Source organism: Cyanistes caeruleus, chromosome 4 (assembly GCF_971803275.1).
Source record: "Cyanistes caeruleus chromosome 4, bCyaCae1.hap1.1, whole genome shotgun sequence".
NCBI lineage: Eukaryota > Metazoa > Chordata > Aves > Passeriformes > Paridae > Cyanistes > Cyanistes caeruleus.
In genome coordinates this window covers 3,440,968-3,454,353 of record NC_141704.1, presented here as the reverse complement: position 1 = coordinate 3,454,353, position 13,386 = coordinate 3,440,968, and the positions used below count along the sequence as shown (strand labels likewise).

General features: G+C 40.3%; 1 protein-coding gene across 13 annotated transcripts in view; it reads left to right on the top strand.

The window, feature by feature from the left end:
- MKLN1 (muskelin 1) overlaps positions 1 to 13,386 on the top strand; it is a 108,748-nt gene that overhangs the window by 8,916 nt on the left and 86,446 nt on the right. For 11 of the 13 annotated variants that reach the window (XR_015286046.1, XR_015286047.1, XM_086886388.1 and 8 more), the window contains exons 2-3: positions 5,338 to 5,407; positions 12,930 to 13,072. Coding sequence is in view for 5 of the 13 variants with exons in the window: in XM_086886388.1 (XP_086742514.1) it covers positions 5,338 to 5,407; positions 12,930 to 13,072 (213 nt within the window). In the remaining 8 variants the exon portion in view is untranslated. Of the gene's footprint in view, positions 1 to 3,127; positions 3,294 to 5,337; positions 5,408 to 12,929; positions 13,073 to 13,386 lie in introns of those variants that run through there. The other 2 variants (XM_086886389.1, XM_086886393.1) reach the window with 1 other exon arrangement.

Genomic DNA, 13,386 nt, shown 5'->3' with positions numbered 1-13,386 from the left:
ATTCCCAGCCTGGAGCTGGGAGCTCTTGTTACCAAGGATTTGAATCTCTCAGTGATACAGTCAAAAGTTTAATCTGTGATTTAAGGTCGTTGAGTGTCACTGGAATAGAAGTTATTTACCGGGCTCTGATAACTTGGAAATGACCTCAAGTTGTGCCAGGGGAGGGTTTGATTGGATATCAGGAAGGGATTCTTGAGCAAAAGGATTGTCCGTGGAACAGCTGCCCAGAGCAGTGGTGGAGTCACCATTCCTGGAGGGATTTTAAAGACATGTGGATGTGGCACCTGGGGACATGCTTTAGTGGTGGCCTTGGCAGTGCTGGTTTAATGGTTGGACTTGGTGATCTTAGGGTTTTCCCAGTCCCACATGATTCTGTAACTTCCTGCTCTACACTGCTGTAGTTTTAGTCACTATTGATACTATTTCATTCCTGTCATGTCTTGAGAAAGATCTGCTGAATCAAAAAAGTCTTGTTTAAAAGTCTTAACTATATGAGGAGAGTGAAAAAAAAATACTTCCTAACTTGTCTTACTGGAAATGTCTGCAACAGCGTCATTTAGCATTTCAGAAGCAGTTTGGTTGGTCTGGCAGTGATGATAGGCATCTTTTAAAACAGAAGTAAACTTTTCACTGAAAAAAATTGAGAACCTGATTTTAATTGGGCTGTTTCTAGGCCAGAGCTAAGTAGTGCCAGGTTTGTTGTCCAGTATAGTAAGCTGTGATCTGATGAATTTCTATAAGATTTATAAATTCTTCAGTTTATTTATTTACTAAGCTATTTTATTTTTGATAGAAATGGGTTTGTAATATACTGGAAAACAGTGTGAGACTCCTGAGGAGATGAAGCAAAATTGAGCAGCAAGTTGGCCAATCTTGTGACATTATTTTATTTCAAACTGTGCAGTCTTGTACATGTTCTACTCAAACTTTGTTTTGCTATGCAGGAGGTTAAGAAATCATGTGTTGTAAAAGTAACCCCAAAACCCCCGCTTTTTTCCTGAATGGATCTGCATAATAACTTCCCGTATTTACTGTGTTTAAGTCAAGATGTTTTCATGTCTTTATATCCTTCTGCCATTCTGAGCAGAGAACTTTTCCAGTGAGAAGGAGAGAAACTGTAGCAGAACCTAAGAAGTGTTTTTTGACTTGCTTTAGGGGACAGCCATAGGTACATTCAGGTTTTCAAACATTGCAGCCAGGTGGTTCAAAACCAGCACGGCTTGCACTGAGTTATGGGAGTTTCAGGAGGAAAAAAAAAAAATCTGTAGTTCTTTCCAGATCCATTGGGTATTTAGCTGGTAAGTCATTTTTTTCCTTGTTTTTCTTGGTTAAGGCTGTGAGTACATTCCAGTGTCTAGGCTAGGTAGGATTATCTCTGTGGATGCTTTCTTCTGGCTGCTGTGAAGGTTCTGTGTGTTTGGAATGGTTGGGTCCACCACGTCTTACAGTGCACTTAGTGGAAATTCTAGTACGTGTATTCCAGTTGCTGTATTCTTCTCAATCTCTTTTGGGATGGTTGTAGGAAAAACTGAAAGAATTATCACATGGACAACCCTGGAGCAAGTATTTAGTCCATTTCCAGCCAGTCTGTGTTTTCCAAGCACTTCAAGTGCATTTTTGCAGTGTAATGGCGTGGTAGCTCTGTGGTTTTGAAGGAGAGTCTGAGTTCCAAGTCCTCTCTTAGTAAAGCCTGTGCCCTTTCCTGCACAGCTGCTCTCTGAAGAGCCATGTGAATGTGCCAAGCAAAGAGAGTGTTTGGGATTTGTTTATTCTTAAAGACTCTTTCCTAAAGTCATGGATTTCCCTAATAGCAGCTCCATGAAAATATTTAGGTTAGATGCAAATTATAGCAGCCTTAAACCTAATTTGCAGCATATTTTGCAAAGTCATGTTATTTCTCTCTTCCCCACTGGAGCAAAGGAAAACTCTCCTTTGGTGATTGTCATGCCTGAACTCACAGAGCTCTTTGCACAGAGAAGTCCCAACATGTGGTGACATCTCTGTCATTCCAGCAGAGATCAGCCAACAGTTGGCACCAAGGATATGATGGTTTCTGGGTTGGTAAAAGGAAAAATTATTTCCTTCCAGCAGTTGTGAGACCAGTGTCTGCCTGGGCAATAAAAAGAAACTTGCACTGTACTCTGCCAAGAGCTTTCTGCATGGAACCATCCACTCAGTGCTGGGAATGCTTACAGTAAGGCTTAGCTGCTGATAGCTGTGCAGGCAGGCAGGTTAGGAAATGAGGCACAGCAGAGCTGCCTCTGGAGTTGCTTGTGGTGTTAATAAAATGGCTCCCTCCTGCCTTGCTTCTTCTCATAGCAGAGGTGCCACGTCATCTCATTTTTTTAGTAGTTTCTTTCCAGTGGGAAGGGGGGATTGGGAGTTCACTCCACTGGGAACCTTTTGTCCCAATCCAGCTGCTCATCTTTTAGTCTCAGTCTGTGCTGGCCCTGGTATGAGCTGAACTAGAGAACTGATGTGGAGTTATTTATGCAAATCTTCATTATAGCTGCTGGTGTAGTGAGGGGGAGGATCCTTTGCGAGTGGGTGGGGTGGTCCCTTTGGCAGTGTTGTAGATTCCTGCTAGACTTGATCTTGTATCCACAGCTGATGAAGAGAAGTTATCTCAAATCGTGTTTAATGGGTTGCTTTTTTTGCAGGAAAAGCTTGCGTAAAACCATTGGTACTTGTGGTAGCTCGAGGGCTTACAAATACTTTTTTTTTTTTTCTCTTAATGTCTTGTGAAAATTACATGGAAAGTCGTTGTGTTAATGGAATTTTCACTTCTGATGTTTCTCAGATTTTAATCTAGGTGTCATATCTGCAAAGCCTCCCTCCGGGTACTGCGTAGGAGTTTTGTGATGTCCAGAAAAAGGGCTTTACATGGAAAAAGGCATCAGCTGTTGGGACATGCATTTGTTTGTTTCTTATTGCCTCATGGCTGTTGCAGTGCTTCAATTCACACTAGTCCATAAATTTTCCTAAACTGTTACTTTAAATTGGCTTTGTACACATGGACTGCTGTCTTCAGTGTTTGTTGAATCTTAATAAATTAATAACCCATGTATTTTAAACATTTTTAACTCCATTGATACTGCTATCTTCATCTTTTCACTTTTCTTTTTAGCCTTTATTTTGTGTGAGCTGCCTGTCCCTTTTCTCTCTCTGTGGAATAATTTTAACTTGTCTGGCTGTACTGACTGAGATCTTCCTTGGTTGTGGCAAACTGATCTTTGACCTGGAGAAGCAAACAAATCTACTTCTAAAAATACGATATTTGGGATCTGTCCCAGGTACAAAATGCCTCTTTCTAGCTGGGCATTATCTGACCATGCAGCAGTGCCAATTCCTGTAAGTGTTGCTCAGTGTATGAAGAGTTTATTGTCTAGTGTTTAAACAAATGTAATGGAATCATAAATAAAATTTATTCCGTAGGGTTACTTGTCATCTTGTGTTCCAAGATTCGGATAAAGTTCCATAAAGGAGAAAAGCCATGCAGCATTATCTGGCTTTATCTGCCTTTGAATCCCTAAAGTATTTAATATATGTATCTTTAAGTTTAGCATTTTTTTTCTCTCCAGATACTAACAGGTATTAAGAATTTATTGGATACCATGTCTTGCCGGTGGCATGGTATGGGAGACTGCAGGTGATTCTTCTCCAAAGCATGTCCTGTGGTTTCTAATGGTGACTTAGATTTCAGACTGGCAGCATTTATTAGAAATTTGTGTCTCAGTTCTCAAATTCTTCCCTTTGCTTAGATTGGTTTGTTTTGTCCCAATTGTAATTAAAGACAGGGCCAGGTTTTCTCTTAGAATTGAGCCTCTTTGAACTGCAGATGATGTTCTTAGCTGGATGTTGAATTATGTAGAGCTGTGTTTTTTATGTTTGATGGGGTTGGAGCATAGGACAGTGCTGTTCCATTGCGTTTTCCCAAATGGGGATAGGTGAATAAAGCAACCACAGACCTGGATTGGTGCTGGCATTGCTGTTAATAAATGCCGTGCTATGAAGAGAATCAGCTAAAGGGAGGAGGAACTTGAGTTTTATTCCTACACTGTGTGAAAATCTGGAGGTGTTCTCCAAGCCTATGGATAGACACAGCCACTTGGCCAGCTCTCAAAAGTATTCAGATTTAAGAGGCCACCCTGGTGTGACTCCTGGCCGTGTCCCTTGTCTCTTCATGGGACTGCCTGGATACCGTTGCTACTGCAGTGATTTTGGGCTGTCCAGTGTGGAAAGAGCCAGCTAATTTCTGTCTGGTAATGCTCAACCTCTGACTTAACCTCTTTCCCTTCGGAGCTTTCATTGGAGCGCTTTTTTCTCCAGTCCTTTGTAGTAATCCAGATGCTCGTGTTCTTCTCCTCCTACACAGCAGATGGAGATGGCAGAAGCCTTTTGATGACTGTTTCCTTCTTTTTACATAAGTTTTATGAGCTGACAAATTCGTTAGTTGGAAGTGGTGCAGCTCACAAGCCCTGTCCAGCAGGTGGTGCATTGTCACCTTGCCAATAATTATATATATTTTAGGGATTTTTAGGGTTTTTTTTTTTAGTTTAATCTGGCACTTTACTGTATGGTTATAGGAGCTTTACTGCATGGTTATAGAAGAGAAAGCAGATGTGTCATGTAACTGTCACGGTGAATCTGTTTAATTTTAGCCAAAAAATATCTGTTTTGAATTTTTAAATACCGAAGTATTGTACTATTTCAAAGTCAAGAAAGCAACTCAATTTTGCTAGTTGAAGAGTTGAACTGCTTTTTTGTGTGATGTTCTGGGATTGTAGCTCATGAAAAATACTTTTTAAAATTTGGCGTGACTCAAATGGTCATCTCTCTATGCTCCAGGAAAGCTTAAGTAGGTTAGCAGCCCTCTCTCTCCCTTCCAGTATTGCCTGTCTACTAAAGGAGAGTCTTTGGCTAGCTAAACCTCCAACTGCTCATCATTTTAACCTTAAAAGAAAACAGAACCTTAACAGTTAACCTTAACAGAAAAGTTCTTACACTACTGAGATGTATAAGCCCATTTTTCCCCACTTCATTACAGACTCAAGCCTATGTAGATTCCTCTGTTTTACGTTTATTTCACAATTTGATTTTTTTTTTATTTCTCAACTTGGAGCTCTGTTTCACAGCCACAAAGCTCAAAGGTGTATTTTGATGGGTCCTATAATAGCAGTGTAGAAAATCTTTAATAAAGAATGGGGAGAACTTGAGTGTACCTAATGATATAGGTCGTTGCGTGAGATTGTTACTGATCTAAACATACAACACATTTATTGGAGATGTAAAATATGCAACAGTTATTTAAATTACTTTTGGCTTCTCTTTTCTTAGGAATATCTTGGTGGATAGGCCAAATGATCAATCCTCAAGATGGTCTTCAGAAAGCAATTATCCTCCCCAGGTAAGCTCCTGAATCTGTGCTGCTCTATAGATGTGTTGTACAATTTAATGTATACCGGGGTTTTTATTTTAAATCTGGGCTGCTGCTATTGACATCGACATATTTATAGGCTTCCTTCTCTGAGTAAAATGCAGGTTGTTGGTACATGAGATATTTACATTTCTAGCAATTTTTGATCCTTCTAGAAGTGCTTCATTGCAAGGGAAGTTTCAGGTTTCCTCCTTGGCAATCGTGGTCATGCTGAAAATAATCAAACCTTATGGTGAGATTAAGCTGCTAATGAGGCGTGCAGGTCCCCCTTTGTCAGCACTACTGGAGGCTGTTGTAGATTCTTGGCCTTGAATCCCAGATCTAAGGAGCTGGTGTTTGTTTCTCCTTACAGCACGTTCAGAAATGTGGCCTCTGGTTAGAGACACGAGTATCACCTCTTCTGCTGGTTAAGCACCTTATTAAAATAAGATTTGTATTGATTTTAGCATCTGATTTGCTTTCTCACTGTTATTAAGGCTGTTAGATTATCCAAAATATGCTTTTCCACTTTTTTTTTCCTCCAATGAATGCTATCCTTCTCTCTGTGTTAGATCTGTACCTTATTACTCTGATATAGTTTGATCAACTTCTATGTCTCTCGTGCTGCTTGTTTTCAATTATTTTAAGCACTGATGCACAGTAGAGTGACTTGCACAGTGTCTCTCTCATGCAAAGTTCTACTTACCTACTTATTTAATCCAAGTATTCCTCATGAGTGAAATCTCATGGGATTTTTCTCCAGGTAAATCTTTCTGCTTTGTCTTGGAGTTGTGCTAAAAATCCAGAGTCTGCACTGGTGGCTCCCTAGAGCAGCAGATCATCTGCTGCAGCTGAAGAGATTTCACCTGGATTTTCTGGTCAATCCTTGTCATTTTGTCTGTAAAATTATGTTTTTGGGTTTTTTAGAGGAGAAGGTATCCTTTGTATTCCATTAACATGTTCCTTAAACCTGATTGTGAAAACTGATATTGATTCTCTTGATGCTTCTGTGCATCTACTGCTGTTTGAATTTGATTATTTTACTTATTTATATTTTGATAAGCAATGTAGACTTTTAATCCATAGCCTGAAGCAGTTTCGTCTATCTAGGAACTATGGATTGCAGAGTAATGAGTATTGAGCATGGATTGTATCCCAGCCTTCTACCATCCTTTACTTTCTTTCATGCAGGAAGCACGTGTTTTTCTTGGGGTGCTTTTGTTCCCAAAGAAGGGTTGGTTCAGGGTGTGTCTTTGGACTAGGTTTTTCATCTGAGATGCTCTCTTAGTTGTTGCTTAAGTTCACTCTTTGATTTTCTGAGCCATGCTTTGAAATAACATTCAGTCCTTCTAAAAATCTGTTTCTGGAATGGAAACATACCTCCTGTAAGTCGATGCTTTAGAATATTCCAAATTTACACTTAAGGCTGACAAGGAGTGATGCAGGTTATACTCAGACATGTAGATTAAGCAGGGATTAATTAGAGTGGCAGACTTCTGTACAAACCACAGGAGCTTGTTAAAGAGATGTCTTCCAAAAATTTCATGTGTATGAGTCGTGACCAGAATGGAGATACTGTTGCAGAGTGACTTGACTCCAACCCTGGAGAGTTGGGCACTGCTCTGCATGCTAAGCAAGGTATTTAATCCAAACTTTTTGGTAAAAGAGAGATGAATTAACACTGGCATTATCTACCTGTGTGTCACATATCAAAACATATATTAAGTATCCAAAATTAAGGCCTGGCTGGCAAAAAAAAAGTCCTCATATAGTAACTGAGATTGGCAAGACAGTATTTGAGTTTTATTCTATTACGTAAAGACAAAACTAACAGAAAATGTGGCCTGACTGGAAAAGACCATGTTGCTGGATCCTCTTGCTTGAATCTTTGTATCTAATAATGAGAATGTAAAGTACTGTGTGGTTGCTCCTATGTTCAGCAAGCCCAGTGCTGAGCACTGAGTATTTGCAGTGCCTTTATACTCTATAAAGTACTATATACTGCAGCAAATTCTCATGTTTCTAATCTGAGTGTTTAATTATTCATGTAAAGCATTTTTTATGGTTTAATTTCTCTGTTGAAAAATTAGTTGGAAAGAGGAAGTGGGGAATTATGCAAAAGAGTCCTATGTGCAAAGAGTGCAGTTTTTGTTATTTCTGTGTGCATAGAAGCAGTTCCCATTTGTGTTGTCTCATACTTGACAGATGAAAGAACTCCAGATTTGGTTGCATTTTGGTCAAAATAGTTCTTGCACCTTGTCCATTGAAAGACTGCCAAATTAAATGCAGGAAAAACATTTATATAGGTGTTCTGCTTCCTTTTTTTTTTTTTTTTTTTTCCCAGTGGCTGAAGTTCTTACAGCAAAGTCTTAGCTTGGAAAACTTCAGTTGAAACAGTGGATGACTGAATTATAAATGTGGTGAGGAGAGAATTTGGGGAAAAAAAAATCAAGTTAAATAGTACATATTTCAAAAAATGTTGATTTATACACATGACTTTTAATCTCTGGAATAAACATAGTGGATCCTATAGAAAATGAAGCTGGAAGGCATTTTCTAGGTGTTGTGTTGGCAGCTCTTTAGTTCAAAACTGGTCACTCATGCGGTGACGCACTTGCTCAAGTGCGTGGGTGGCCATAATGGTCTGGACAGGAAGCAAACTAAAACTCAGGGAAATAAAGCTCTCCTTGTTCCCAGCTTTATTAGCTGAAAGCAGGGCTAAGGCACAACACTAGGACTGATGTCCAGCGTGCTCAATGTGAGATACTTTAATAAGCTCTGCAGCCCTGATTGCTTGTGTTTGTCTCCTCAGTGCCTCACCTTAATGCTGGGGTTTAGTAATTCCCTGCTGAGGTGATGATGCTGTGCTGGCTTGGAGGTAAAAATATGAGTGAGTCCCTAAACATTGGTTTATTCCCTTCCCTCAGGAGTGAAACAAAACCTTTCCAGGCACTTTTTCTTTCAGAGTGGGAATCAGAGGAACTTAGATAAAAATACCAAAATTGTTCAGAAGCTTATATGAAAATGCAGTAAATGTGCTAAAGTCCATATGAAACCTTTTTAAAAAGAGAAAGAAAATGAAAGTGGAAGTGTAGACAGTTGAAATACTGCCACGTGACTATATTTAGTAAAGGGTTTTCCTGGCTTCTTGGGTATGGTAGAGTTAAATAATTCTCACGGCCGTGAAAGCCACCAGTTGGTTATGAATGAGTGCCAGTGAAAGGAAATATATCTGACAGCTGTTTTTCTGTTTATTAAACTAGATATCTTTCTTGAGTCTTGAAATAGATGACCCAGAAATTATATATTTAATAACAAACCTGCTATGTAGTAACCTATTCAGGCAGGAGAGGGCTGATGGTTCTATTTTTAATGCCGTTCTCAGCTTACATTGGAAGTGTGAAGCAATGAGGCTGGTGATGCTGAAGACCACGGCCCTGTCAGAAAGGCTCATCCTGATGATTCCAGTGATGGTCTGACGTGGAAGACTGAAGAGCATTTAATTCCCCTGAGTGGCTTGATTAATAACATGTAGAACAGAAGCATAGATTTTTATTTAGCCACCAACTTAATTGTAAAAGCAATCAAGATGTTTGTGTTGTGGACAAGGGCAGCCCTTGTTATTTTGCTGTTTTGTGGGTTTTATTTTTACATGCGATTCACTGTTCCCTAATTAAAAAAAAAAATGCCTGAGCAGAATTGGTTAAAGAGAAAGAAATTGATAAACTGTACAGGCAGCTTGTGTAGTGCAGTTTGGAATCTGGTTTAGCATATTTGATCAGAGAATCAATTAAGTTGTAATAGACCTCGGAGATCAGAGTCCAACCTTTGACCAGTCACCACCTTCTCAGTGCCAGGGTCCGGTTAAATGCCACATCCAGTTGTTTCTTGGACACCTCCAGGGATGGTGACTTGGCCACCAGCTCCCTGGGCAGTGCATTCCGGTGTTGTGGAGGTGTGAATTTTGAACAGTTGAAGATGATACACATAACATTAGTGGTGTTGTCTGAACAATCGATGTCAGTTTTGTATCTGAAGACCAGTTTTCCTCTGACTCCCATGCTGCTGTGTAGATTGTATCAGGAATTAATTTAAAGTACATTAATAAAATTTACATTCTGTTGTGTGATGCAGCAGCCTTCATATGGTTGTCATCAAATGGTAGCACAGACCAGAGCTTCAAAAAATTTGGGAATTTGCTGCAGCTCCCAGTGTCACAAGACTGGACTTGCTCTTTTTTGGGAGTGCACTGTAAGCAGCTGTTTGGGTGCTGAAATGTCATATGTGAGTTACTCTGCTCTTTGTGCATATTTACTTACAAATGTGTTTAATCAGAATCCAGGAGTTTTCTTCTTCTAGTGTTTTGTAGCATCTTTTTTGTTAGTGTTGTGATTTGAGGCCTAACAACTGGGCTGAGTTTTTGCTCAGTTGTGCCATTTAGTATCTGTGTGCCATGTTCTAATGGACAAACACCTCAGTTGTAATTTGGATTTTTGGAATAATGCATGAATACATAGACATTAAATGTACTGATGTTGCTCACAGCAATAAAATGGAAAAGTGTCATATTTCTTGGTGTATTTGCCTGAAATATCATGGGCTTGTTCTCCAGGTTGAATAAATCACTTGATCCTACAGATACTTGTAGAGCTAGAGAATAGTCTGTCATAGCTAAAATCCTGGTAGAAGTCCAAAAATATCCATGCAGCCAGCTGTTAGCAGCTCTAGAGGCAGTGTGTTTTTTCAACATCAGTGAGATTCATAGCTGGTACCCACACAGTGGCAGCGGTGTGTGTAGAAACCCAAAAAGTACATCTCTGTATTTTTACATATATCATAGAATTATAGAGTAGTTTGAGATGGAATGAGATGTTTAAGGACCTTTCTAAGCCCCCCTGCCATGGGCAGGGACACCTTCCACTTGGCCAGGTTGCTCCAAGTCCTGTCCAACCTGGTCTTGGACCCTTCCAGGGATGAGGGATCCACAACCTTTTTGGGTAACCTGTGCAAGGGTCTCACCACCCTCACAAGTAAAGAATTTATTCCTAACAGCTAATGTAAATTTGTCTTTTAGTTTGAAAGTCTTTCAGTTTGATGTGTATGTGTATGCATTATAAACCAGAAAAACACATATCTAGGCACAGGGTTTTATAGCAAATCTGTCCTTTGTTTCCATATCAATCAACAGATAATTCACAAAAAAAGGTTGAGTTTAGCTTTTGTGCTTCTATTTTCTGTAAAGGTCTGCATGACTCAGCAGGTGGTGGGATGTGTAGAAGTGGGAAGGAGGGCGGCAGAGTTCCCTCTCTATCTGTAGGGTTAAGAAATCACTGCTGTCCATGTGGAGTAATTGCTGTGCCTTGCTCCCTTCCAGGCATAAAGGATTTAACTGCAGTCCTGGTTTTCTCTCCTTTAATTTAGGGTAAGAATTGAATAATGCAGGATGACATTTGTGCCAAGTTTTTGCAAATCTTGTGTGGTACTTGAGAAAGTATGTGTTCATGGCCCAGGCATTAGGTTTGGGATTCCAGCAGGATTAGGAATTGCGATTGCTGGTAGGGCTGGCTTCACTTTTCCAGCTTTGGGAGAAATCTGCAGGGAAGATATGATGGTGTAGGAGGAGTTCTTAGACATTGTGTACTGTCTGTTCTGTATGGGAATTTTGGCAGCGGGCTGTGCCATGTATCAAGTGCTGCCTTGCTCATTAAAGGACCGTTCTTTCGCTCATCCTTTCCTTTCTTCTGCTTTAGAAATTAAAATTCTCTATAGAATTTTAGTGGGGTTTTTTCCCCTAAAGTTTGGGAAGTATTTGTGAGACAACGGCATGTCTTGCTGCTGCGTAAACGGTGGGTTCTGACATTTGGATGGACGGAGTTCTTCACAAAAGTAGTTTTTCATTGAAAGTATTTGGAAAAGCACCAAAGTATTCTTCTTTTCTATCCTCACAGTGCTGCTACTGATTTATTTTCTTAATTTTGAAAAAATTTGAGATGCTGGAAACATCTCTGACAGTAAATCTGCTGTTAATACCTATCCAGTCTTCATCCTCATCTGTAACTGCTCTGTATAAATGTATTTCTCTTAATCTATGCTTTTTGTAAATGTAGTAGGAACGAGCCCTTGAGGTCAAACCTTTTTTCATCATACCTTTATCCTGGTGCTCTCCTGAACAATATGAGTACTGCTCCTAGACTGAGAATTATTTGCTTTATAGGGCTGAGACAAAAAAGAGACAAAAAGACTGAGAACTAAATGGATGAGCAAGGTTTTTTTTGCTGCTCTCCCAAAAGTTACCTTTCTGGGGTAAGATTGCCCTACTGAGGGAGCTGTCTAGGATGGTGGATAAGATGTTTAGCATAGGACATACTATTCAGTCTCTTCTCAGGATCTACAGAAAGCAGCCACACACATGCAAATAACACTGCTTGATGTCGATGAAAGACCAGAACTCAGGCATCGTGTCTGGCTCGGCAGTGCTGCTGCTCGGAGGACAGGGCCACCAGCAGAGCCTGTGGTGGGAGGTGGCCTACAACGTGCTGATCTGCTGTGCTGGAGTCCTGATGACAGGGTTTTGTAACAAAATCCAGCACCATGAGTAATTGTCATTCCGTGCTTTGCCTCTGTGGTGCACTGCTTAGTTCTGAGAAATCAGGGAAGAGAGTGAAACATGTTTTTACATATAAAACTCGATGCATTCTGCAAAGCAAGGTGTCTCCAAGCTCCCCCCAAGAGCTGTTTGGTAGGGGAAGGTACTCAGTGGTCCCTAATGAATGGTGCAAGTGCTTCCCTGCACCTGCTTTTCCATGGGAGCAGACCTCTTCCTCCAGCAGTGCTGGTAGAGCTGGTAGCTGTGGCCTGAGTATGAATAATCTGACTACTCATACACAGATTGTGTCCACCTAGTGTGAGAGGGGAGCAAATACTCACAAGGGAGAACATTTTCATAATTTTCTGTGTAAAGCTCCTTTTCTGTAATTAAGTGGCTCAGTTTTATTTGGGATGGTTAATAAGCAGTTGGTTCCTGTGTTCGCCACACACCAAACTTTGTGTTCAGTGGTTAAACAGTGTCAGCCCAGAGAGAAAAAGTAATTTGATGTTCTCTTAGCATGTGGAACATACTGTATTTATCTAATTGTGTATTCAGTTTAGGTTTCATTTCAGGCTCTAGTGGGCGTTTGAATCTTCACTCTCTGTAGTTTGATTCTATTTGCCAGATTTCAGGAAGTCTTGCGTCCAACTTAAAAGGAATGTATGTAAGCTCTGAATAGAATTGCTAGGCATAAGCAGTTCAACCAAATCTTTTTCCTAGATAAGCTGGTTTTAAAATAATATTTTAAAAAAAACAATCCTTCATTCCAGGACCAAATGAAAAAATACCATAACGGGGAGGTTTCATTTTCACTTTAATTCTCTGGCTTTGTAAACTGAATATTTGTAGGCTGTAATGTTTCTCCCTTAGAGTGTTTTGCAGCCTTGGCTTTAATATTCAAACTCACTGTTTTCTCTTCCACAGTATTTGATTCTGAAGCTTGAAAGACCTGCCATAGTCCAGAGCATCACATTTGGCAAATATGAGAAAACACATGTCTGCAATTTAAAGAAGTTTAAAGTCTTTGGTGGGATGAATGAGGAGAATATGACAGATCTCTTATCCAGGTAAGATGTGATTCTGTTAGCTCTGGGAATTGTAAAGGCTGGACCAAAATGCTCTTTCCCCTTCTTCCCAGAAGACACATGGCCAGTGGTGGGGCAGAGCTATGGTTGTGACCCTGCCATTGGTCCTATTTGTGGTCAGGTCACTGAGCAGCAATCCCAACGCTCTCTCCAGGAGCCTCCCTAATCCTGCTCTGACCACAGAGGGTTTGTGGAGAGCGAGCTCTTGGGGATTTGGAAGAGCTGAGCACTGGGTGCAGCGTTGCTGGATTGCAATTCCTTCCTTCCATGAGTTTGAGGCGCTGGAGAAATGATTT